Below are 27,020 nucleotides of genomic sequence, written 5' to 3'. Positions count from 1 at the left end.
ATCACCTACTCCAACAGGGAGGATAGCTGCAGCTCAGTATCAGCCAGCTTGGATCTCTTGGTCTCAAAATCTGGTGAGAATCTAAAGTTGCAGTCACTCCTCCAGCTTTTTTTTTAATATATTTTTATTGTAATTAATAGAAGGGTTACATGATATTTGCCAGATAAATGGTACCTTAATTCCCACACATTGATACCCTTTCACATGTCATGGACTCCTCCAGCTTTTGGAAGTTGAGATTGGGAGATATTGTCTTCATTTTTTTTTTAAGTTTAATTTTAAAGACTTTTATTAAGTACATGAATTTCTTAGTTCTGTTTATCAATATAAACTTCCTGGGAGGTATTGTCTTCTAGTGTAGGTCTTCATCCTTAGTTGTTCAAGTTGCTTTGTCTAGTCCATCTTGACACATTGGAAGGAAAGCAGTGCAGAATGTTGCTACTCCATCTTGACAAGTCTGGTAAGATGTCTGGTACATAGGATGATGAACCTGGTGGAGAAGGCTTGTGTTCAAGAGTTGCCATTACTATTTTTATGGGCTTGAGCAATTCTTTTACTTTTCTGAAACCCACTTTCTGCTTAGTAAAATGGGTTAATGGTGCTGTTTCAAGGGTGATAATGTAAATGGCAAAGCATCCATGGTAGCTTTCCATATTTGAGAAGACTCATTTTCTTTTCTTTCACACCATCTACTCCCACTCTCAGGACTGAAGGCAGAAGGGATCAATCAGATAAGTGTACAGAATAACTTCTGACCCAGAATGTTGATGTTTTGCTGTTCTTTTTTTTTTTCTTTCAGTACTGAGGATTGAACTTGCTAGGCAAATCCTCTCCCACTGTAGCCACACCCAGTCCTTTTGATTTTTTTTTTTTCAGTTGTGGTGTCCTCCATTCACCAATCTTGAGCTTTGTCCAGACTGCTTTTCCTATCTCTGCCTCCCAAATAGCAGGGATTACCAGATTAAGCCATAAGTCCCACCAATGCTGACTTCTTTCTGGAATATGGTTTTAATACTGAATGAATTGGTATTTTTCTTGAACATTTTTATATGATTTTGTTTGAAATGGAAAGGATAGAGTATGTAACTGTTCAAGATCCCCTCAAGCCCCATAGTTTTATGATTCTTTGTTGTTTTTGTAAAACAAATATAATATGCCTTTCTAGGTTTTATGTTCTGATTTCTATGCAGTAAAAGACTTTGAAAAAGAGACTGTATTTCATAAGAAATATTTCTTGTTTTTGTAACCGGAGCATTAATGTTTTTGTGATGATGTTTTCTCTTAAAAATAAAAACAACTAGAAATGAGTTTCTTTGCCAAACCCTCAAAATTGCTTTGCCTTGGGCTCCATGAGCAAGCACAACAGACCCATAAAAGGTCATGGCAGGCACCTCAGTGAGGCAGTGCCTCTGCTCTCTGTACGATGGGCTCAAGGCATGGAATAACAGAGGGCTTGGGAAGGTGATGGTCTGGGCCTGAGGGTTTGGTATGATCCTTGTTTTATGTTGGGATCTTTAGGGAGTGACTGTTAGTGTTTGGCAGCCATTTTTCCCCCTTCCTATGAGTTTTGATTTCAGGGATCTAGCTTTAGAAGTACTGTTAACTAGAATTTTATTGGCTGTAACATAACATATTCCTTTGTGGTTCCAAATATTTGTGGCTGTTGTGGGTTTTTCTTTTTTTAATTTCAGTTCCTGTGATATTAAAACCAGCTGGTTAAAGTTACTTATTTTGATACAGAAAGGTATTATGACCAACCTGTGCCAAATAAAACTTCAGTTGATGGGGAGAGTGGTACAATCCAGTGAAAGCACGGGGGAGGGGGGGACTGAAATCAGATCAGAGTTTGTACCCCAACTCAGTGCTTCCGGAAGTCAGTACTTCAGGAGTGTTTGCTTTGGGGCAGGCCACTCCCTCTGGTAAGGCTCCTGGAAAAAGTGGGTTCCTTTTTTATTTTTATTATTTGATTTTTATTTTGGGTGTAGCTGGACATTCATTTCTTTATCATGTCTGAGATGTGAAGGTTTCCCTAGGTTGGGTTTGCCATCATTTTTTTCCATCTTCTTCTCCCATTCCTACTTCATAAATACTGTAGCCTCTGGCTTCCCAAGAGGGCAGAGAAAAACCCTGTCTGCCTACCCTTCAGGAAACTTCTCTAGCTTGATGATGGACTCTACCTTGATACAGATTACAGAATCAGAACGATTCAGAATGTAAAAAATATTGGGATGGATTGGTATATGGATTGCTCATGTGGTCCTTAGTTGTAACAATTTTTTGTTTTTGCTCCACAATAGGGCTTGAACTCAGAGCTTGGGCTCTGTCTCTGAACTTTTTTTACTCAAGGTTAGCACTCTGCCACTTGAGCCACAGCCCCATTTCCAGGTAGTTTATTGGAGATAAGAGTCTTGCAGACGTTTCTGCCTGGGTTGGCTTTGAATCATGATCCTCAGATCTCATGGCATCGGTGCCTGGCTTGATTCTTACTTTTAATAAGACAAATCAGAAGACTACGAATATGACTGTCTTTATCTTTCCTTTAAGCTTTGCAAGTCTTCCAGCAGGTTAGGGAGATATTTTCTTCCCTTAGCTTTTTACTCATGGTTGGTACTCATTTGAGCCATACCTGCAATTCTGGCTTTTTGATGGTTTATTAGAGATTTGTCGGAGAGTCTGATTGTCTGCCTGAGCTGGCTTCAAATCTTCATCCTTGGATCTGAGCCTTCTGAGTAGCTAGGATTACAGGTGTGAGATACCTGGATGAATCTTCTAACAAGGAGAGGAAGATGTGTGTGTGTGTGTGTGTGTGTTGTGTGTGTGTGTGATCAAGATAGACACAGCTTGAAAATGGCTTGTTGTGGGCTGTGTTGTGACTCACCACACTGCATTGCCAGACCAGTGAGCACAGGGTCGGTATCTGTATGGCTAGCACGATCTGTCTCAGGCATAAATCAAATGCCAAATGGCAAACAGAAGGAAGTTGTTTTAAAATTGCAAATGTTATTTGTTTCTGTTAAATTTTATACTATTACTGAAGTGTACGTGATGTGTGCACACATACTTATCTTCATATTAAACAACAGGGTATATTTAATTCTGGAATAAACCTTTATTTTCTTTGTACTTTCTCTAGCCTCCCCAAGGAAATTAAAAATATCAGATTAAATCCAGGTTTTTACTGCTTGTGCTTTTTGTTTATTTATTTATTTTTTGGTCTGTCATGGGGCTTGAACTCCTGGCCCAGGCGTTGTCCCTGAGCTGTTCAGCTCAAGTCTACCACCCTATCCCTGGGCCTGGGCATTGTCCCTGAGCTCTTCCGCTCAAGGTTACCATCCTACCCCTTGAGCCACAGCCCTACTTCCCGTTTTCTAGTGGTTAACTGGGGATAAGAGTCTTACATTCTTCAGTGCCCAGGATAGCTTTGAACCTCCATCCTCAGATCTCAGCCTCCTGAATAGCTAGGATTACAGGTGTGAGCCACTGAACTTAGCCTTGTGCAATTTTTTAAAAGGCAGAAAGAGGCCAGTTTCATTCCCAGTCTGAAGACTGTGAGGCAGCTGTGCTAGATGAGAACACAGGATGCAGTGAAATGTCACTGCATACAGGGCCAGTTCTAGGAGGTGTCTGTAGGTGTTTGCCAGTGTTCATCTCAGTGCCACAGCCTCAGACTTCATCAGAAGGACTTCCCTTCTTCATGAAAGCAGTCTTTAGGAATTCTTGCATCAGTCATAGGACAGTGCCACCTCTGTGTGTCAGAAACTCTAATTATCTTTCTCTTCATTAAATTGCACGTGCTATATCCTATTCTATAACTAAACATCTTTGTGGATTCTACATTTTGGAAACAATTGTTACTTTTAGGTAAAGTTATAAGTAGGATATATCATGCGTAAGGTGTTGTGCTTTTTTACTATGCTTTTTCATTACTTTCTCTAGCCTCCCCAAGGAAATTAAAAACATCAGATTAAATCCAGGTATTTTCTGCTTGTGCTTTTTATTTGTTTGTTTGTTTATTTATTTTTTTGGTCTGTCATGGGGCTTGAACTCCTGGCCCAGGCGTTGTCCCTGAGCTGTTCAGCTCAAGTCTACCACCCTATCCCTGGGCCTGGGCATTGGATGTGGTGGCTCATGTCTATAATCTTTGCTACTCCAGAGGCTGAGATCTGAGGATAGTGGTTCAAGGCCAGCCCAGGCACTAAAGAATGTGAGACTCTAATCTCCAGTTAACCTTAGAAAATGGGAAGTGGGGTTGAGGCTCAAGGGGTAAGGTGGTAGCCTTGAGCTGAAGAGCTCAGGGCCAGTGTCCAGGCCCAGAGTTCAAGCCCCATGACCCATTAAAAAAACCCAAAAGATTGGCTTTTTCTTCCACCATTTCAAGAACATGTTAGTTATATATTAGAGAGCATTGTTTTCTAACTAAGACCACATGTAGTAATTAGGAAGTTAAACACACAGAATAATATTAGCTCTTATAAACCAAAGATAGAGATAACTCTTTATTACAGAGTTTTAAACTGTATTTATATCACAAGTATCAACATTTACTAACATTAAAGTTTCTTTCTGATATAGCTGAGCTAGTTCAAAATTGCAAAATCTGCAAGAAAATGATGAAGTCTGACCGATTTCAAAAGAAATGAAATTTACCCCTGATATTATGACCTTGTAGTTAATTGAGCAGTTTTCCCCTTTTTCTATTGCTTTGATATATGGTTCTCTGAATGCCCACAACTCCTGTTTGCATTTATCTTCAGTTCATCTTCATTAGCTGGCTGGATGTGGAACAAAGGCAAGCTCCCTTTGACCTCAGAGATAGATTCATCTTAGGAGCCACATGGTATTAGTCATCTTTGGGGTTATTTTACATTTCATGAAGAGGCTGCATGGTATACTCTTTGGAATCTTTCAAAGAAAATATTCTCTCCTCTGAATCACATAATTTAATCAATATTTCAGGATATATGGAACATTGGAAAAAGTCATGTGAGCAATAAAACATATTTTTCAGAGCATTCATGAAACCTACAAAATGTTATTTTCTCTACTTTGGTCATTTAATAAAGGACTGTAGACCCTGTTTATTAGATGCTCCTGTAGGCATAAATCAATTTTGACATTTTCTTTGGTCTAACGATAATGGGAGTTGTTAATAATTACTGTAGTAACTTCCAATTAATGAGAATTGTGACTCAGATTAGGTTCCTTCTAATTAGTACTTTGTCATTTTACATCATCAGAAAATGGTATGTGCTGGTCTGGAATTAAGGAAAGAATTCCACTTGGCAATAGGTGGTTCATTAACACATGGAATGAAGTAGATTGGCTCACACCCTTTTTGCCAATTGCATGTGTTTTGTTGAAAGGAAAAGCTTGCCCTGCTTTGTAGGAAACATGGTAACAGATTTTTTTTATCCAAGACTTTTTTCTTTTCTTTGTGTTTTTTCTTTTTCTTGACACTGCTAGGCAGGTGTTATACCACCTGAGCCATGCCAGTCTTCTTGGCCAAGACTTTTACTAGCTAGATTTTCTTTTTAAGAAAAAGATGTTTGGAAAAAAGGTAAATCAACATTAAAAAGAAACTAAATGCCAGGTGCCAGTGGCTCACACCTGTAATCCTAGCCACTCAGGAGGCTGAGATCTGAGGATCGTGGTTCAAAGCCAGCCCGGGTACCAAAGTCCTTGAGACACTTATCTCCAATTAACTACCAGAAAACCAGAAGTGGTGCTGTGGCTCAAGTGGTAAAACACTAGCCTTGAGCTGAAGAACTCAGCGACAGTGCCCAGGCCCAGACTTCAAACACGATGACCAACTAAAAGAAAAAAAAGGGGGGGGCCGGGAGTTTGGCCTAGTGGTAGAGTGCTTGCCTAGCATGCACGAAGACCCGGGTTCGATTCCTCGGTACCCCACATACATAGCAAAAAGCCAAAGTGGTGCTGAGGCTCAAGTGGTAGAGTGCTAGCCTTGAGAAAGTCCAAGGACAGTGCTCAAGCCCGGAGCTCAAGCCCAGGACTGGCAAAAATAAAAAAAGGTTTCACATGGATTTGAGGACATAAGGGTAAAGTTTGAAGTGCTCTGTAAATAGCCACTGTGAATAATTAAAGGTTACATTTCAGAGTCCAGTTGCAGAAGGTTATAGTTGTATAGAACCTTGGGAGGCCACTTGACTCAGCCCTTCACTTGAGAAATGATGGGACTGAGTGCAGAGAGAAAAAGTCACTGAAGTTCTCTAACTGGCTAGGTCAGTACCAAGGCCAGGATGAGCCTAAGGTTTCTTCCCTTCCTGACCAGTGCAATCCAGAGGACTGATCAGAGCCAGCATTCTGCAGGGAATGTCATTATGGGTAACAGTAGGCTAGAGAAATCAAGTATTTTCCTCAGGTGTGTCAAAAGTTTGGTATGAATGATTCCAGAGAATTTGGATTTAACTGCTCTTACCATAATTAACAAAGTGTGTGATATGCAGCTATTTAAGACCTTGAAAGTTGACATATAGAATACTTTTTAATGTATTTACAATAGAACACAATCTAGAGACATAAGGCCATATAGTATGACACTAAATGTAAGGACCTCCAGGATAAGGAAACAAAAGCCATATAATGAGTGATTGTTGGCCTTAATGTACTATGTTGTCTCTCATCTCTTTTGCAGTCCCTTGGTTATCTCATATTGTTACAATATTTCACCTTGTTATCTGATATATTTTATATGTGCTTAATTGGTCATTTGAAATTGGATAGGGAAGGAGGGAAATCAAGATGAGTGGGGGGAGGGGAAGAGGGAAATGGGGACCATGTCATGAGAAAGGGTATCAATGTTTGTGAAGTAATGCACCTTCTATCTGGTGAATATAATGTAACCCTTCTATTAATTACAATAAAAAGAGAAAAAAGTGCTTTTTAAGTATCATTTGGAAAGGAAGCCCCAATGTGTAAATCAAGAGGCATTCTCGGGAATGAGTATAGGTCCTATAGAAAGAATTATTTTTCATATAAAAGCTCCTCCACCCCCACCCCACATCTCAGGATAAAGAGGTGTTCTCACCTCATCACTCGAAATGCTTCCTCTGCTGTTGCAATATGAGTCTGAAAGGATCAGATTTAAGTGGATGTTGATGTCTCCACGCTATTTTGATCTTACGTGTACTGATACTGGGTACTGAGTTACATCTATTTATGTTGACATCAAGAGGCCTGCACTCAAGGGAGGAAGAGAGAGAGGAGGCGTCCGGAAGAGATCAAGTCTCTGAGCCTCCCTTTCTTTCATTACAAGGTGTATTTAACAGATCTTCCTCTGTCTAGCTTTAAAAAAATCCAAACTGTTTGAAATGAGCACAAGAAATTCTAAATGATCTTCAAGTAAACTAAATTGGCTCTTGTAATTTAAAATCATTTTATCTTTGTTTGTACTGGCTCTGCTTATTGCACTTAAATATTTCTCACAAAAGGACCTCTTCTGATCTGTGGTCTCCCTGGCAAATGAAATTAATGTAAGCCTTTGAATCCAATTGTGTGTGTGTGTGTGTGTGTGTGTGTGTGTGTTTTACATTTAAATTGCTGTTCTCTGCTGCAGGAAGAGCTCATGAAAACCATCATAGTTCATAAGGGTGGACTCTTGTAGTGAAATTAGAGGCCATTACAACTATTGGTCTTATTTCCAACTGAATTAGTTAACTGCCTGTTAAGGTTCAGAGCTTATTGACCAATAGGCATTTATTACTCCAGCCATAACGACACAATGATTTCCACTAGATTTCAGAGCTTGTGGAAACAAAAAAAGAGATCTTGAAAAGAAAGTGGCTTGTGGTTACATATAATTATTAGGATTAATTAGGCATTTAGATGTGGATATAAAGTATGTTTTAAAAACGAGTATTTCTGTTTCAGTGCTCTGAGCCAAGTGTATAGAAGGGCATGAAGATTTTGTTGTTGTTTTCTTAAAAGTACTACTGGTCTCCTGTTCCTCCAATTGCACTCACTGAAATTGCTGAGCCAGGTCTTCAGAGACCACTTATCAATGCCACAGTGTATGTGTGGAGAACATTTGCCATTCATAGAATTCAGCATCGTTTTGGAAATAATCAACATGGTATAGAATAGTAAATACAATGATATGAAACCTTCAGAAAGCGATTTGACTGAAGACTTTTAATGTGAGAAAGTAAAAGCTTGTATTTCTATTCTATATTTGTATTTAATTATGGGGTCATGATTATATAATTAACAAGGATTCTTTATGTGGGGGACCAGTTAAGACAGGAGCTTTGTGCATCCATTTTGAACTGGTAGTGGTTAAAAAATGTGTCTTAAGAGCTAAGTTAAAAGAACTTCCTAAAAAATTAATATTTCCTGAAAGAATGTAGAGAAGATGACAGATTATGAAGTGGAACCCAGTTTTTAAGCATTTGGGATTCTGTTACATTAAAAATGGATGTGAGATGTGAATATTCATCTCTAAGACCATTTGAAATGATAAGCCGCAGAATCAGAGCTACTTCTCTGCAGAAGACTCATTTGCAAGTGTCAGACAACATTCCTTTCAAACAACTGGAAATGAGTTTCTTAATTTGCTTCATAAGTATAGTTTCAGAAAGTTGATACAACCAAGTTTCATTTGCATTTCCTTTGGACAGGATAAATCTACTTCATTGATATTAGTTTGGATAAGTTCTCCCCAAGGGGCAGTGCATCTTTTTAAAGCTTAGAGCCTTATGGGTAAAACATTCTATGTTAAATGCATATCTGTCCTGGCTGGGGAGTATGCTCGGCTACATAAAAGATGTAAGAGTGGATTTGTTCCCTCTGCATTTCAGCATCATTGTAGGAAAGGGAGAGGAAGGAACTCAGAATTTGAAAGACACCCAGTTTAGGTGACTAAACTTAGAAGTGGTCAGGATTGCATATTTAGAAAAAGAATGATAACTGTAAAAATGGATGAAGTTCCTTGATTAATAAAGTACTTAGAGGATAGATGGTTTGTCTATGTTAGGTCAGTAATCATTATATAACTGTCTGTCAGATGTTACTCTGGAGATATAAAGGTGAAAAAACATTGTGTTTGCACTCTGGGACCTTTGGGTTATGAAACAGATTTCTGACCATTCCCATTTGGAATGTGGAAAACATTTCCTTTATAGATGATATTTTACGGGGAAGCTGCATTTTGTTGGAAGGGAGTTATGGCTTTAGGGACAGATAGTTCTGGGTTTGAGTCTCCTTTCCTGCCAGCTACAATCTTTACCTTGGGCAAGTAACTTAACCTTTATTTTCTCTTGTGTTCTTACCTTTAAAGAAAGACATAGCACCCAATCCTTGTAGGGCTATTAGAACTGAATAAGATTATTGTGAATAGGATTACCTTCTCATGAATGCAACTTCTACTTCTTCCTGTAACATTGTTAGTTGTATAATTCAGTGACACTTGGCAAGAACGAGGCCATTGTGAACTGGCAAAAGAATATAACCAGTCTTTACAGCTTCATCTTCTAGTGGAAGAATGCCTAAAATAGTCCAAACAAGTGACTTGAAAATGAACCTTTTGGGGCTGAGAGTGCGGCCTAGTGGTAGTGTGCTTGCTTAGCACAGGGTTTGATTTCTCAGTACTACAAACATAGAAAAAGCCAGAAGCCGTGCTGTGGCTCAAGTGATATGGTCTTGAAGTAATTCATTATTTAACATGCTAGGATTATTTAATGTGTAGCTCTTTTGAATCTCCCCCAAGTTGATATGCTTTTTGGCTAAGATTATTTCTTCATACATATCCTGAAGCACAAATTCGATAGTCAACTGAGAACACATTATTGATGAGGGTGAAATACAGAGGTACCAAAGATTTCTTTCATCAAAAATATCAACTCATTTGAGTTTTGCTACTCTAGCAAAGAGATCTTAAATGACAGAAGAAATCACATTAATAATTTTGTGATCTTTCGAAGAAGTACAGAAATGTGTTGCTGCACAAGATAGCTATCAAATGGGGCACCAGAATTCTGTGGTGTGTGGGATCCTCTCAGGTTGAAGACCTCCATGAATCTGTTTTGCTGACTGAGGCCCCAAGTGACTGTGAACACTACTTTTTATGCAGAACTACCAAGATCTGGATCCTCTAGACAGTTATGCAGTTGTGTTTTGTAGTTGTTCTTTCTCTCTGTGTGTATACCAGTCATAAGGCTTGAACTTGGGGCCTGGGTATTGTCTGTTAGCCTTTTTGCTCAAAGCTAATACTCTACTACTTGAGCCATAGCTCCACTTCCAGCTTTTTGGTGGTTAATTGAAGATTAGAGTCTCATAGAATTTCCTCTCTGGGCTGGCTTTGAATCGTGATCCTTAAATATTAGCCTCCTAAGCAACTAGGATTACAAGCACCCAACAAATTGTGCTTGTTTTAAAACAATTCTTTAAAATACACATAGTCATTTTTAACTACTTCGGTGTTATACCTGAATGACATTTTGACTATTTCTCAATCAAAACAATTTCTTAAGTTCCTAGTTATAGAGGGACTGTTTAAGTTGTTCTGATAGCTTTTTGTTTTCAACAAGAATTCATTTGCCCCATCCCTTTTTTTTTTTGGAATGGCTGTCATAATTCTATATAAATGCATTGCCAATAGGACTATTATGCTGATGAATGAAGGCTTCCTGTGCCTGTTGGCAGGCACTAAGTAGGCTCTAAGCAAAGTAAAATTCATTGAGTCTTAGCAGAGCTATTAACAAAATCAGTGAAAATTGTCAGGAGAAGAGAGATTTGTTCCTCACGTTGTCACTTGACTCTTGGTTAGAAAGAGACGGTTTCAATTTGTCATCCCCCTGAGACCTCAAGATGTTATCTGCAGTGCTGAAATAAACCATTCCTTTCTATAAGCAGAGAAAATGAGAAAATGGTTTATGCCCAGATTGGTCCATTTAGTTAGGAGGACAGTCACATAAATAACTACCTAAGAAAACAAAAACAAAGGAAGATGAGAAACCTGAGTTCCCAGCAGAGAGCATTTCATGATTAAAGGGCCCTTAAGTAGAGTGTGCAAAAGAGAACTGCTTGTTGGAGCAGCTGGGAAGTGTAAAGAGGAAAGTATGCTGAGCTCTAACCTTTCTTTACCTTCTTTTATAAAAATCCAAGTCCTTCTCTCTTACAGGGAAAGCCATACTAGTTAGTGTACCCCCTAGCATACAGGAATTACAGAGACATGATGAAGAGGAGGTACTGCAATTACTGCATATATCCACAAGGCCATGGGACTAGTTGAAAGTGTGTGAGATCCTTGGTGCACTCACACAGAGAAATAGCACAAACCAACTCCACCTCTGCTCATGAGGTTTCTGTACTTTTTCTTTGAGCTTTATTCATAAATATATTTAGTACGTGAAGTTTGCAGGGGTCCCTGAGATGAGTGGTAAGATATCAGGAAGAACATGATGTAGGGGAAAAAAGCATGGGAAAGGAGCATATGTTTTGAAAGCAGACCACCTTGAACTAGAATTCTGGCAATACAACTTGAGCAAGCTCCATTAACTTCCTGAATGTGGGAGTCGCTCTCTCTCTCTCTCTCTCTCTCTCTCTCTATATATATATATATATATATATATATATATATATACATATATATGCATATATATACATATATATTTATATATCTTTTCTTTCTTTCTTTCTTTCTTTTTTTTTTTTTTTAAATGGGTGATGGAGCTTGGACTCTGGACCTGGGCGCTGTTCCTGAGGTCTCCAGCTCAAGGCTACTGCCTTACTCCTGGGCCTGGGTGTTGTCCCTGAGCTCTTCAGCTCAAGTCTACTCCCCTACCCCTGAGCCACAGCCCCACTTCCCCTTTTCTAGTGATTAAAGAGGTAAGCGTCTGGGGTCTTTACTTCCCGGGCTGGCTTTGAACCTTGACCTTCAGATTTTACCTCCTGAGTAGTTAGGATTACAGGCGTGAGCCATAACGCCTGGCTCCTGGATTTCTCTTTCTCTATCTCTCTCTTTTTTGAATCACAATTATATTTATTTATTTTTTATAATGTATAGATGGATTACAGTTACATTTGTCAGGTAGTAGGTGCATTACTTCTCTCACACTGATACCCTTTCTCATGTTTTTGTCCCCATTTCCCTCCCCTCACTCCCTCCCAATCATCTTGTTTTCTCCCCTCTCCTTTCCTATTTCAAATAAAGAAATAAATGTATATACAATATACCAGGTAACAAAGTCAGACACCGTAACAATATGAGATTAACCAAAGGGCAACAAAAGAGAAGAGAGATCTGGATTTCTCTTTTTAAGAGCAGGGATACTGATCATCCCGATCAACTGTGGGAATGACATAACTCTTCCCCCCAGTGTTCTTTCCCAGTGCAGTGGCTGGCTTTGACTTCCCTGAGCATCCAGTCTTTCCTGGCCTCCAGCTTTTGTACTTTTTTTTAAATTAACTTTTATTATAAAGCTGGTATACAGAGGGGTTATAGTGACATATTATAGTCAGGTATTGAGTGCATTCGTTTTTGAACAGTGTTACCTCTGCTCTTATTTTCTGCCAGTTTTTTCCCTCCTAACTCTCCTCTCCATTCCCCCAAGTTGCATTGTTCATTTTCAATATAGTGTCTAGTGAGCATCACTGAAGCCTTTGCACTCTTTCCTCTAGGGCTTTCTCCTTGGCTTGTTCCCAACCTACTTACCTCAGCTCTGATGGTGCCTTTTTACAACATGGTCTTAAATATCCATCTCTTCTTCCAAATTATTCTTTGTTACAAATATATTTTGTTTCATTATCCACATTTCACAGCTTAATTTCCTTGTGTCTGTTTCTTCGCTAACTGCTTGTCTCTTGACAGCATGTGAGTATTATATACAAGGAACATGTCTGTCTCTTTCCCTAAGAATTTTCACTAGCAAGATGCTTAGCACAGAGCGAACATGAAAGTATTTGTGTAAATGACTGAGTAGAACACTTGGTAAGTCAGCAGACTCTTTTGGTGGGGCAGTACCGGAGTGTGAACTCAGGGCCCTTATGATGCAAGTGTTAATACCTCTGAGCTGTATGTCCAGTCCTTGTTAGAATTAGTTATTTGAGATAGGATCTTCCTTTCTGCCCAGGCTGTGCCTGGATCATAATCCTCCTGCTTTACACCACAGCATGTGGGTACTACCATGCCCAGCATCTTCCATTGAGATGGAGTCTCACAAATGTTTTGTGCTGACCTGAAACTGTGATCCTTCTGGTTTCAGGATGTCAGGCATACACTGTTGTAACTAGCTTTCAATCCAGAAAGAGGTTCCACGAACTTTTTTTCCCCAGCTGACCTTGAACTATTATCCTCCTGGTCTCACTTTCCCAAGGTTTATAGGCACGACACACTGTGTCCAGCCTAGCAGACCCTTTTAATACCTCATAGCTATTATGGTCAATGTTACTTCTTCTCATAAATGTATCTTGCCTCAAAGTCATGGAAGACCTACTATCACAGAAGAGGGCAGTGAACAGCAAGCAACATGCCCTTTCCACTGCTCTGTGAGTCAAAAGGGTTTTCTACCCCTCCAGTGAAAACATGCAGTTCATTCTCCTTATTCCAGGCAGCACTGTCCTAAGAAGTCACTTGCACATGCTGAGTCACTCCTAATGGGAATGCCATGTTTTCATGTGGAACCTTAATTTCACATGCTTTTCTGATTTAATATGTACTGTCAACTCACTAACATTGACTTCATGGCCAGCAGTACCACTGCTTATCCCGGAAGAGCCTACCTAGTGTGTGTTGTGGGGTACACTGGGGCTGTGCTTGGGGATCACTTTTCAACAGTGAAATTGTTCACCAAGAGGATTCTTGTTTACAATATGAGAGCAGACAGAAGAAGGCAGGATGTCAGCTTGTTTCCTCTCAGCTGGGAACTTGTAGGTCCTGAGACCTACATCATAGTTGATGTTAGGAATTTGGCAGCTAACAAGTATATAATCTGTGAACATTGACTACACCTATATGCATTATTACTACTTACAATTTTTAACTTAATTTTAAAGCTTTACTTTGAATAATATACATTCATATGAATATAATGAAATAATTTATATAAATATAATATATAAATCATTGATTTCTTCCTTAGTCTATTATATCACATTTAATTTTTATTTTCATTTCACAGGTAGGATGTTGGCGTGTGTATGTTTTTCACTGAGATGCTCAAAGCACTGTTTTGCTTTAGAAAACATCTTTAATTGCTGTACACTGGTGGTTCACACCTATAATCCTAGCTATTCAGGACACTGAGATTTTAGGATCATAGTTTGAAGCCAGCCTAGGTAAGAAAGCCCATAAGACTCTTATTTTAATTAAGCACTAAATAAGCCAAAAGTGGACCTGTGGCTCAAGTGGTAGAACTCCAGCTTTGAGCAAAAGAGCTCAGGGACAGTGCCCAGGTCCTGATTTCATGTCCTAGAACAAGCGCACATGCACACAAAAATCAATCTTTAATTAAAACAAAATTATCCACACATCTCAGAAATTTCAATTATTCCTTATAGGTTTATATCTTGGATTTTTTGGTTGACTCAGTTTGGCATACAGGCTAAATGCTAGTAACAAGAATCAGTCTTGACAAGAAGTTGATGCAAACTCGAAGAGATCAAGAGATCAGTTCGTAAAGCTTTTAGCAGCACCCTTGACCTTGACCTTGCTGTCATAGAAATGTCAGCATATTCTTCTGATGGTGTGTGAGCATAAAGTGTCTGTCTTTTGTTCTCACCCTCTGGTTGAAACGAGTGTTGTTGTACAGCTGTTTCGTTTAGTGAAAAGAAGCATGTGCCTGTGCTGTGATAATGCACGTATTCCACGATTCCCCACTTTGACCATTCTTGCTTATGCAAGACATTCATTGCCATGACATTCATTATACCCACAAACTCCTGCCACTGTCATTGCTGTCTGTTTTCCAGTTCAGTTTTTATACTGGCACCAGAGGCTGGAACTTGGGGCCTTGCATTTTCACTTATTCATGACTGGCACTCTACTACTTTCTATGCTTCCAGCATTTTTTCCCCCTGATTAGTTTGGAGATGCAGTTTCACAGACTTTTCTGGCAGAGTTAACCTGGAACCACAGTTCTCTAGATTTCAGACTCCTGAGTAGCTAGGATTATACATATGTGAGCCACTAGTACCTAGGATATTTCCTAATCCCTTCCAATTAAATTGATGTATGTATGGGTATAGTTCTTTGAATTTGAAAACATGAATATATTCAGTTATATTTACCTTCCCGCCTATGCTTCCCACATACCTGGGACCATCGGTATGTTCTCCTGCCCCCAGTGTGATGGATAAGCCAGGGTTTTATTAACTTCGTTATGGGCTGGCCTGGAACTGTGGTTCTGCTGATCTCTGCTTTTCATATAGCTGGAATTATGGATGTGTGTCATCATCTAAATCCCTTATCAATTGAAATTAAAGCTCCATACTCATTGAGTAATTACTGTTTGTTCTCTTTTTCTATGGACTGATTCTAGAAATCTCATGTAAGTAGAATAATACAATTTGTGACTTTTTGTGTCTTACTTCTTTCACTTAGCCTGTTTTTGAGGTTTATTCATGTTAGCATATAGCAGTGATTCATTTACATTTTACAGTTGTAATTTTGTTGAATATGACACATTTTATTGATGCCCTCATTCATCAGTAAACATCGGTATTATTTCCCTTGATTATTGTGAATATTGCTACATTGAATATACCTATAAAAGAATTTTAAATTCTTTAATTAACCAGTTCTATGTTAAGGGGTAGGGAAAGGCTGCTGTTATTGGAGCTTGATCTCAGAGCTTAAACACTATCCTTTTAGCTTTTTTACTCAGGGCTATTGCTGTACCACTTGAGCCACAGCTTCACTTCTGGCTTTCTTTGGTAGTTAATTAGAGATAAGAATCTCATGAACTTTCCTGTCTTGTCTGGCTTTGAACCACAATCCTCTGATCTTAGCCTCCTGAGGATTACAGATATGAGCCCCTGTGGCCAGCTGTGTGTGCCAGGATTTTAACCCAGGGCCTTGCTAAGCACATTGTATGCCATGCAGCCACATCACAGACCCTTTAATGCATTAAGAACTGCCACATAGTTTGGATGGCTAACCCATTATGTGATCCCATCTGTGATGTATGAAGGCTCCAGTTTGTCGCATCCCTGACAACATATTTTTATCATTTTCTTAATTTAAAAGGAAAAATTAAGAATTTTAAAATTAAACATTTCAAAATAAAAACAGTGTATCCTAACCATTGCAGTATGTGTGAAGTGGCATCTCCCTGTGGTTTTGGTCTGCCTTTCTGTAATGACTAGTGGTGTCAAGCATCTCACATGTTTGTTGGTATCTGTGCCTCTTCTTCCAATCCTTTGCTCATTTTTAAGATTGGGTTGTCTTTCTATTGTTGAGTTATAGGAGTATTTTATTTATTCTAGATGTTTGACCCAAATTATATACATGATTTGAACGTATTTCCATTCTTTGGATTGTCTTTTCACTTTCTTGATAGTGTTCTTTTTTTTTCTTTCTTTATTTTTTAAAAATCGGTCGTGAGGCTTGGACTCTGGGCCTGGGCGCTGTCCCTGAGCTCTTTAGCTCAAGGCTACCACCCTACTCCTGAGTTACAGCCTCACTTCTCGTTTTCTAGTGGTTAATTAGAGATAAGAGGCTCACATTCTTTAGTGCCAGGCTGGCTTTGAACCATGATCCTTAGATCTTAACCTCCTGAATAGCTAGGATTAGACTTGAGCCCTGGCTTGATAGTGTTCTTGCTACACAAAACTTTTCAGTTTAGATGAAGTCCTGTGTATCTACCTTTTAATTTGCTCCCCATACTTAGGTGTTAAATTTGTGAACCTGTTACTAAATCTGGAGTCATACAGGCATACTCCTCTTTAGTTTAAGCATATCTTTCTCTCTCTGGCCTGTATTCATTTTGTTTGGCAGTCCTGCAGTTCAAAAGCACAGCCCATACTTGCTTGACAGGAACTTTACTGCTGAGCCATGCCTTCAGTCTTGTTTTTCACTGAATATTTTTATGATAAGGTCTCACTTCCTGCCTAGGCAGACATGTGGACTGTAATTGGCCACTTTATGGGATTATTCTTATGAGCACCCTCATATTTGGTCTTCTTGACACTTTCCAGATCACCATCTTCTTTATTTCCTCTTCTTTGGCCAAAAGTAGTACTTTAGTTTCCCTGTGAAATTCTATGAATACAAGGAAGCAAGCCATACAAGGGGAGGGAGGGAGGGGGAGAGAGAGAGAGAGAGAGAGAGAGAGAGAGAGAGAGAGAGAGAGAGAGAGAGAGAGAGAGAGAGAGAGAGAAGAAGAAGAAGAAGGAGGAGGAGGAGGAGGAGGAGGAGGAGGAGGAGGAGGAGGAGGGGAGGGAGGGAGGGAGGGAGGGAGGGAGGGAGGGAGAGAGAGAGAGAGAAATAGAGAAATAGAGATGGAGAGAGGAGGGAAGGGGAGGGGAGGGGAGGGGAGAAAAGGGGAAGGGAGGAGAAGATGAAGATGATAGGCATGGAATCTCCTCCTGTACCCTAGATACTGCAGACTGAGAAGAGTATTCTGCATAATTTTTGGTGTCTGCTTAGCAGCCAGTGCTGCCACAGATGGCTTGCTAGGGTGAGTGCTGGGAGGGAATGTAAAGGAGACTTGAATTAGTGCTTTTTCTACTCTTTCTGGCCCTTAGGAACCCCTTTCTTGCTTCTCTGAGCAGAGAAGGCTTTACTTGGAACTCTTTTGTTGGAACTCAATGAGTCCCTACCTTTGAGTCCCTGTTGGGCAATACTGGATGGAAAAAAAAAGAAAAAACCAAAACAGCAAATCCATTGTTGGTACCTTTTGCTGTTTGGAATCCTGGGCTTCACCTGCAAGCATTCAGAGCCCCTCGGAGATGTGTCTCTTCATGGTGTGACTGGTTGTGCTCAGTGGCTCTCCATCTTTTTTTTTTTCCCTGTTGGTTGTGGGGCTTGAACCCTAGGTCTGTCCCTGAGCTCTTCAGCTCAAAACTAGCGCCCTACCACTTTGAGCTACAGTACCTCTTCCGGTTTTCTGCTGGTTCATTGGAGATAAGAGTCTCACTGACTTTTGTGTCTGGGCTGGCTTTGACTTGCTATCTTCAGATCTCAGCTTCCTGAGGAGCTAGGGTTACAGGCCTGTACCACTGGTTCCTGGCTTTGGGTTCTCCATCATGTTTAGAACTGAAAGCTCTTTCCTCCTGAAAAGATATTCTGTGCATTGATGGTTTTCTGTGCTAGTAACTACTGGGCAGTGGCCATTTCTTGTTTCTCATTTTGGCATTTGGTAATGTAATATCAGGAGTCAATGCAGAAAGACAGAAAGAGAAAGAGGTAGTATCCAGAAAATTTATCATTTTGAAAAACAGATGTCTTTGATGTTTCCAGCCCTGCCCTAGCCTATTGGTCGTGCTGTCTGTGAATGTCTTTTCCCAATGTAAATTCTTTTTGGAGGACTCTTACCACTGGCTAGCAACTAGAGCAATCAGAACTGTTAGTAGAATAGGCATCTACATTCAGGAGAAAGGTGTTATTTTAAGCACTGGGGTTCTAGGAAGAGTAGGAATGGGCATTTGTTTTATTTTCTCTCAAAAAGTGTAAACTCATTTTGCTCTATCATTTTTATATAAAAAATTCTTTATACAATATAGAAAAATACACCCTTTGTTTCAGGACAGGAAAGAAGGCTATACATAACTTTGGGGAAAGGGTGAGAGGACAGACCAGATATAAGGAATGGGGATATAAGGAATAGTCAGCTCTGACCTTTCTCCTCAATTTTGCTATGAATCTAAAACTATTTTATTATTACAGAAAAATTCTCTTCTCCAAATTTCAAATAACTTTGACATTTCAGATGTGTAGCTTTGGACACAGTGCCACTCCCCTTAGAATGATACTTTGAATAGAACAAGAGTTTCTAGCTGGAAAATTAATCAAACAAGTGAATCACTAATGATGGAACTTCATCTGTCAGTGAGCCTTGTCCAGAGCCCCAGTCCCCCCATGACTGCCATAGTAGTGATTCTCATAGACTGCATTGTTGAATTCTAGAGCCTCCACTATGGTAGGCAAGACGCCGTGGGTACTTCAAATGGTTAGTGAGAATTCCGCCTGATCCCATGTATTCCAGATCTGCTGTTCTTTCTGCCTGCCATGATTCTTTTCTGTTTGCTTCTGGTCTCCCCTCATGAGTGCCCAGGACCAGGCTGTTTGCGCACACGCACACGTGTTTGTGTGTGTGTGTGTGTGTGTGTGTGTGTGTGTGTGTGTCTAAGTGTATGTTCTGTGTGCCAGGGTGGAGGGAGGGGCACAGAGACCAGGGCACAGAACCCATGCTGAAACCAGATGATCTCTTGGAGAAAGTTCAGGAAATTCCTCGGCTTTCTTCTTGGCATGATTTTACACACTTCCTATGCCACACCCATGGAAATACAGCATATGATATGGAAAGTTCAGAGCCATTACTTTCAGGACCTCAGACTTCATTCATTGTTTACTTTTAAAGCTTGACAGAGAAACTCCAGACAGTGCCCACATGTTACAACCTAACATGTTACAACCTAACATGCACTGGCACTTGGGGAATCTCTCCTACAGTTAAATTTAACTCTTGGTTGGTATTTTTTTTTCTTTAACATCTTACTTAGTTTTGAATTTCTTTTAAACTGGATTACCTCATAAATGTGTCACCTTTGTAACAACTTGGATATATTTCATTTAAAATTAATTGCAGGAAAAGAAATAGCTGATAAATGAAACAATCAGAACTGAGAACAGACTTCCTTTAGAAATTGATCTGAATGTACCAAAAGCCAACAGTGGAGTAGAAAACAGTTTGCAGCTGTGGCTTTGGTGAGAACATTATGTATAGGTCATTTAGCCCTCTGACTCTGAGTTCCAAACTAAATAATGATGGTTTCTAAAACAGCTTCCAATCTCCTGCACATGCTTTTAGTACACAATAAGATAGACTAGAAAAAAGTAGTGAAGAATTGAAGTGTAGTTTTCTGGAGAGGTAGGAATGATTACTCCCAGCTGAGCAGGTAAAACACATTGCTAGATGGAAAAATGTGTTCTTTGCTGATTCCAAGTTGTTTTCTTCTTATTTTTAATATAAAGTGTTAGCACATAGAAGCAAGAGAAAACTCAGTTGAAAATATCAAAAGATAAAAGAAGCACAGAAAATTGTATTGTAGCCAGTGAACAAGCAAGCACTGGCTGAGAAGCTTGCTGATGGCTCCTTTGGTTTCTCTTTGATTTAAAGCCTAGGCCTGTAATCTAATTAACATCGAACTGAGTTGCAAGTACAGTGGCCTGTTTGGTTCAATAATAACACATTTATATGAAAGGTTAATGAAATGAATTTTCCTTCCATCCAATTCATTAAAAATTGTTCTACAATCAAGGGTTGCTAATGGAATAGAGATTAAATATTCATGTTCATAAATTTTCTGTGTCATTTCTGATTTTCCTTCATTTCTGCCTATATAGGTTGAATTTTACAAGAGTTCCCTCACAAAAAGCTGGTTTAGAGGTTAATTGTATGCTATTAATTCTTTATCAAAGAGGTGATATGGACCAGTGGAAAGAGTATAGTAGAGGGTTGACTGGCTTTGTGGAAGTGTGATTTGGAGCCAGTTTTGTAGCCACCTCTTTTGTGCAATGGCCATCATTAAGGACTCCTTTTAGGGAATTATGAAGGCCAGTGATGGACTATGGAAAGCACTGAACACACTTTGTGATATAGAGTAGCTCAATAAATGGATGACTTAGAAAGATTTGGGGAAATAAAATATCAGCATATCATAAAATAAGTTCATATCTGTGTGCAAAGATTTATGATAATTTATAGTAGCAGGACTGATATGACAATATTGGGATTTTTTTGACCGTACTGGAGTCAGGGCCTGTGCTCCCTATAACTTTTGCCATGCCTTTTGCTCTTTTTTGCTTTTTTTCTATTTTTCAATATGGTCTTGTGGTAAACCCACGCCCCAGTCTTCCTACTTATGCTTCCTTTACAGTTAGGTGCCTGTCCCTGTGCCCAGCTTTCTTTTTTCTTTTTGGTTGAAGTAGGGGGTCTCAAGAACCTTTTTCTGGCCTTAGACTGCATTCCTCCTGATTGCTTTCTCCTGAATAGCTAGGATAACACAAGTGAGCCACTGTGCCTAGCTAGTAATTCTAGGCTCTGTTTAATCTGTTTAATACTAAAACAAATGTGAGGCTTAGACCTCAGAAAATTTTGTAGTAATTCTAATGAATAGGGAGTAGTATTAAGTGTCTGAAAGGAATGTATGTTCCATAGATTCCTATAGAGTGATTCTAGCTCTTACATTTTCTACCTTTTCCTTCATCACACAGGCCTGTTTGATACGACAATGTAAAAACTTTTTCGGAATACAGACTCTGTCTTTTTTTTTTTTGTCGGTTGTGGGGCTTGAACTCTGGGCCTTGGCATTGTCCCTGAGCTCTTCAGCTCAAGGCTATCAATCTACCACTTTGAGCCACAGTGCCATTTGTAGTTTTCTGGTAGTTAATTGGAGATAAGAGCCTCATGGACTTTGTACCCAGGCTAGCTTTGAACTGTGATACTCAGATCTCAACCTCCTGAGTAGCTATGACTACAGGTGTAAGCTACCAGTGCCTGGCTGGCTGTCTTTTTTATGTGTAAAAGTTTATATCAGGGCTGGGAGTTTGGTCTGGTGGTAGAGTGCTTGCCTAGCATGCATGAAGACCCGGATTCGATTCCTTGGTACTACATACATAGGAAAAAAAAAATCCAGAAGTGGTGCTGAGGCTTAAGTGGCTAGAGCTCTAGCCTTGAGAAAGTCCAAGGACAATGCCCAGGTCCTGAGCTCAAGTCCAGGACTGGCAAAAAAAAAAAAAGTTTATATTTACATGTGAAAATGCACAATTTGTTCATGATAAATGTGTATTTTAGATAACTTAAGTTGCCTTTTACTTGTCCATACAATACAATACCTAACAAAGACCATGAAAGTCAACTATGTAAAATACCAAATATGCAAATGTGATCAATATGTTCAATGAGGACTTTAATGCTCAAAAAATTAAAATTTCAAGTCATACAAGTTATACATTTCTTTGTAAAATCACATATTTTTGCTCTCTAATTTTCTTGTTTGCCATCACAGTTGAACACAGTTTTACACTCACACTGATTTTACAGGTTGCCTGGCATGGACCTCCTGTGTTCATGTTTGCCTTGGTTATGGTAGTTTATAAATCATTTTCATCTTTACTGTGTCTACTCGTTTTCTTAAAGCAATAAAGGGACATTTGATAAACACTCAAGTGATTTGCATACATTGGTGGAGAAAGATGGCGATGGTATAGAAAGTGTATGTTGGGCCTTCCATCAGTCCACATTATAGCTGGAAGTAATTATTCTTGGTAAGGTATAAATCAGGTTCAAGCACAAATTGTAAAAGATGGCTTGGGAATATTGAAGTGTGACATTCAATTAGATCAAAATCAAAAGGCAGATTATTTGCAAATGCTTGAACCAAGAAATAGATTATACATTGCCCTTAAGAATATAAGATGTCAGTCCTATGAATAATTATATCTTACTTGGACTTGTTACATATTTTGTATTGTAAGTGCACATGTCCTTCTGATCACAGTCATTTAGGGTGAGAGTTGGGTTATTGCTGGTTCTGTGACATCTGAAATTTTGGCTAGGAATAGGTGCTAGAAGCAAAGACAATCATCATTGTTTCCAGGAGCATTTGCATGGAGAATAGTTTACTGTTTTATATATTTACTCATTTTTGCCCTCTGGATGGCCATTTAATAAAAAGCAAATGCCACTAATATTAACAATTTTAACAATAAGTTGTAAATGTTTTAGTCATTAGTTACATTTTTGTTACTGCTGAAATGTCACTAGAGTTCCCTCAGTTAGCATTTACTGCAGCCAGGAGCAAAACCATTTCTAGCTTTTATGTTCTTCCCCTATAGACTGACACCAGTCTTGCCTTTGTTTTTTGGTATTACCTCTGTGCCCGACACTGTGGGGTTATTTTAGGGAATAGTAATTGAAACAAAGAAAAAAGGGAATGAAAACTCATGCTTGTAATTGACTTTTCTTTATTTCATTTGTGAGGCCATTTGGTTACTGGAATAATAGAAAAATCACTGAGCTTTGTTTTGTTTTGTTTTTGTAAACCACAGAAAGTAAATGAACATAGAACTTGAAAACTCAGGCACCCTACCTTCAGTCTGCAACACATAACCAGCCCCCTGAATCTCTCTTCTTCATGCTCTCAAAGCAGAAGTACTTTCACTGGTTGATCTGCAGTGTCTTTCCTTCACCCTGTGGCATAAGCAATGTCTAGCATGTGACAAGGGTGTGGCGAACTGTGTATACAGTCAGAGGCTTGACCCAAGCCACGTCCTGTGTTGGCTTCCATGGCCTTCAGCGCAGTGCTTTGGCCCCTCTCCCACAGGAAGCCACTGTCCACGAAAAACCTGTCATGATAAAAGAAAAATGAGCCAGCAAGACCCACAGGGGAAGGGCGGACAGGCTACAGGACATGGCATGGATTTTTTCCAAACCACGGTAAACAGCTGTGATTCTCACCACAGCTTGACCTCTGCTTTGGAGGAAGCTGGCAGAGGCATCTCTTCAGATTCCATCATTGCAATTACTTCTAGTCAGATGGTTAGATTTTGTCTGGGAGCCTAGAGTAAGGAGACGTCTCAATTATTCCCCAGTTGCCAGGCTCTTTCTTTAGGAGAGTAGGGAGTAGGTAAGCAGTGACAAGACCCAAATAATATTCTTCCATATGAAAATAATTTCAGATTCCCCTTGTACTCTGTTATGTAACTGTGTGCACTTGTTAAAACTCCTGTCTTACTACCTAAGAATGAGAGAGCTTGTTATGAGTATGGAGGATAGTAGATCCTGTATTGAGTCAGCAGAACCCACAAACCAGGTTTTATCAGCAGCAGAGAAAACTCCACAATGGCCCCTCAGTCACAAATGTATAGGGAACGAACTTACTTTTATTCAAAACTCTTTTTACAAACAAAGAATAAAGTTTGGGGAAGAGTTAGGAGAGCCCACTCTGAGTCTGGAACCCCTGGAAGTTTGTTAGAACTTCACAGCACTGAGCTGTTAACTAATAACATCCTTTACAGTTGGATAGAGGATCTGGAGGGGATAGGAAGACCTTTGAGTCTTCTTTCCTAAATTTCCTTTTATTTTCTATTATTTCCTGAAGAGAGGAACTGAAGAGAGAGACATGGTTGGCTTTACCTTTTTTCACCAAATTTCAGAGTGTCCTAAGAAAGCAAACAGGTGCACTCTGTGGAGAGTGGCATGGACACTGAACTTGGCTCTGTGTTGGGGGCCGAGTAACACCATGTCTAATAACTTTCTGCTGAGGCTTGTAGTAGAGATAAAACATGTGGACCTCTTTGTCCTGTCCATCTTGTATACTGATAGGCTCCCTCACCCAATATAAGAAGGAGGGATTTAGGGAATAAAGGAAGAGAGATCTTCCTGCCTTGATGAAGCTGCGTGGCGTCTCTGTTTGTGCTCTGGGATAAGAAGGCTGGGTGCGGGAGGACAGTGGGCCCCTTCCTCTGGCGGCTTGGCCTGATTGGGGTGTGCTTTTCCCCATCCCCGTACTAGTAGAGAGGGACCCGGGACGAAGAACCCCGACAGCTCTGCACTTACCTGCTTCTCAGTACTTGTTCTTGGCATACAAGAAAATCAACTGCTATCTCAGTAAACTCATGATTCATAAAGTATTGTTATAAATAAATGAGAGACTATAAAAATTGAGACTAATTTAGAATTTTTTTGTTTCTTATAAAACATGCCTGAAATCAATAACTACAGAATCATTGGTCTCCCTCTATAAATAATAACTACCATTTATTGATATTTGGCATATTTATATACATATTTAAGTAGTATAACATAAATATATATTATATCACATATAATATGTACATATTATATACATATAATATATGCATATTATTTCTAGCTTTGCAGTAAGATTGCACTTCCAGACTTAGGTAAGCCATAGTTCTTTTTAATTGGAATGTACACTATCCTGCTTCTTGGATTACAGGAACCACCTAAAGTGTGAAATGAAAAGGGTAATGAAAAATGTCTGTAAACACATTAAAGATTAAAACAGTGGCTGAGGCCAGCAAAAGGAAGTGATCTTATGAATTAGTAATGAAAGTGCATTTGCAGGTTATTGTCTGACTGGGGTCTGAGTTTTAACAGCTGCTGGCATTTTCAGCTAACCGAAGCCAGAAGAGCTCATAACAATTTGAGCATTCATTTTGTGTATGGATTGTTTCTCAGTAGAAGTATCCTGAGTTGTATGGCCTGTATGAAGTCCTCAAAGTGTTATTTTTAAAAAATGAAATGAGATGTTATAATCCTGAAAGTTGCCTGCCTTTTCTCATTGGCTATTCATGTAATTGTGATATAAAACTATATGCTAAACTTAGTAGTTTTAAGAGCTTCAAACTTCACTTGTATCCTATGAGTACAATTTATGTGTATGTTAGACTAAAAAAGTTGAGTTTCTGTTATATACAATACTGTAAGCAACAGTATTTAGGTTAAATAAGAAACCAATTATTTCATTTTTATTTGTCATTACCAGGGCTTGAACTCAAGGCATCACAGTTGCTGGGCTTGCTTACTTGACTGATAATCTACCACTTGAGCCACACTTCCTTTCTGGCTTTTTGCTGGTTATTTTGGAGATAGAATCCCATGGACATTTCTGCCTGAGCTGGCCTTGAACCATGATCCTCTGGATCTCAGTTTCCTGAGGGCAGCTCAGGCAGAAAAGAATGGAAGTTTTAAATATAAGCTGCTTGAAAGAAATATGCTTACATCTTTTTTAAAAAATTGTATTTTTATTGTCTGGATAGTGTGTAGAGAGGTTACAGTTACGTTCATCAGGTAGTGGGTACATTACTTCTCGGATCTTGATTCCTCTTCTCCTGTTTTTCTCTCCCTTTCCTGTCCTCCCCCTCCCACTCATCTTGTTTTCCCCCTTTCTTTCCCTATTTCTAATAAACAAATAAGTGTATGTATGGTATACCAGTTTACAAATTCAGATACAGTAACCTCATGAGATTAACCATAAGTGGAAAAAAAAGGGAAAAGAGATAGCTTCACATAGTACATTAAGAACAGTAGTCACGAAGATAAACTTCTCGTTTCATTCATGTAGAGATCATTGCTTACATCTTATGATGCCAGAATAAACCAGTTGCTTTGATTACCAAGCATTCATTCTGGTTTTGAGCCAAAGTCTCCTCTATTGTAGTGCTACTGATCTATTGTAAAGAATCCCACTTCTCCGGGCTAGGAGTTTGGCCTAGTGATAAGAGTGCTTGGCTAGCATGCACGAAAATCAGGTTCAATGCCTCAGTACCACATACATAGAAAAAAGCCAGAAAAGATGCTGTGGCTCAAGTGGTAGAGCTCTAGGCTTGAGAAAGCCCAAGGATAGTGCTCAGGCTCTGAGTTCAAGCCCCAGGGCTGGGAAAAAAAAAAAAAGAACCCCTACCTGTTTTCCTGGGTGAAGTATGTTAAGTGATATGTGCTCTTTCTTCTCTTTATTTCCAGGCATACTTCCGACAGGGTGTTGCCCTCCAGTACCTTGGACGTCATGCCGATGCCCTGGCGGCATTTGCATCGGGACTAGCTCAAGACCCCAAGAGTCTCCAGCTTCTTGTAGGGATGGTAGAAGCTGCCATGAAGTCTCCTATGAGAGGTAAGGGGGATGAAATTACTTGCTCAGATATCAATTTTGAGCACTTCTAAGATGTTCGAATTGGGTGTCAGACTCATAGGTTACCATTAAGCAGAGATCAGTTATTTCTGATAAAGAAAGATCAAGAATCACTGATATTAAAGAGTCAGAGTAGTATGGTGGAAAGGCCACTGGCTAGACACTTTGTGGATGTGGTTGTATTCAAATTT

At 39.4% G+C, this 27,020-nt stretch overlaps 1 protein-coding gene across 2 annotated transcripts in view; it reads left to right on the top strand.

Annotated features, from left to right (window-relative positions):
- Positions 1–27,020, top strand: part of Ttc28 (tetratricopeptide repeat domain 28) — a 464,455-nt gene that overhangs the window by 219,905 nt on the left and 217,530 nt on the right. For both annotated transcript variants that reach the window (XM_090320386.1, XM_090320387.1), the window contains one exon: positions 26,664–26,811. In XM_090320386.1, coding sequence (XP_090176512.1) covers positions 26,664–26,811 — 148 coding nt within the window. The remainder of the gene's footprint in view (positions 1–26,663; positions 26,812–27,020) is intronic.

This window comes from Megascapheus bottae, chromosome 28, assembly GCF_031878675.1.
Source record: "Megascapheus bottae isolate mThoBot1 chromosome 28, mThoBot2.hap1, whole genome shotgun sequence".
NCBI lineage: Eukaryota > Metazoa > Chordata > Mammalia > Rodentia > Geomyidae > Megascapheus > Megascapheus bottae.
Note: the sequence above shows the minus strand (reverse complement) of the source record. Positions and strands in the feature narration are given on the sequence as shown.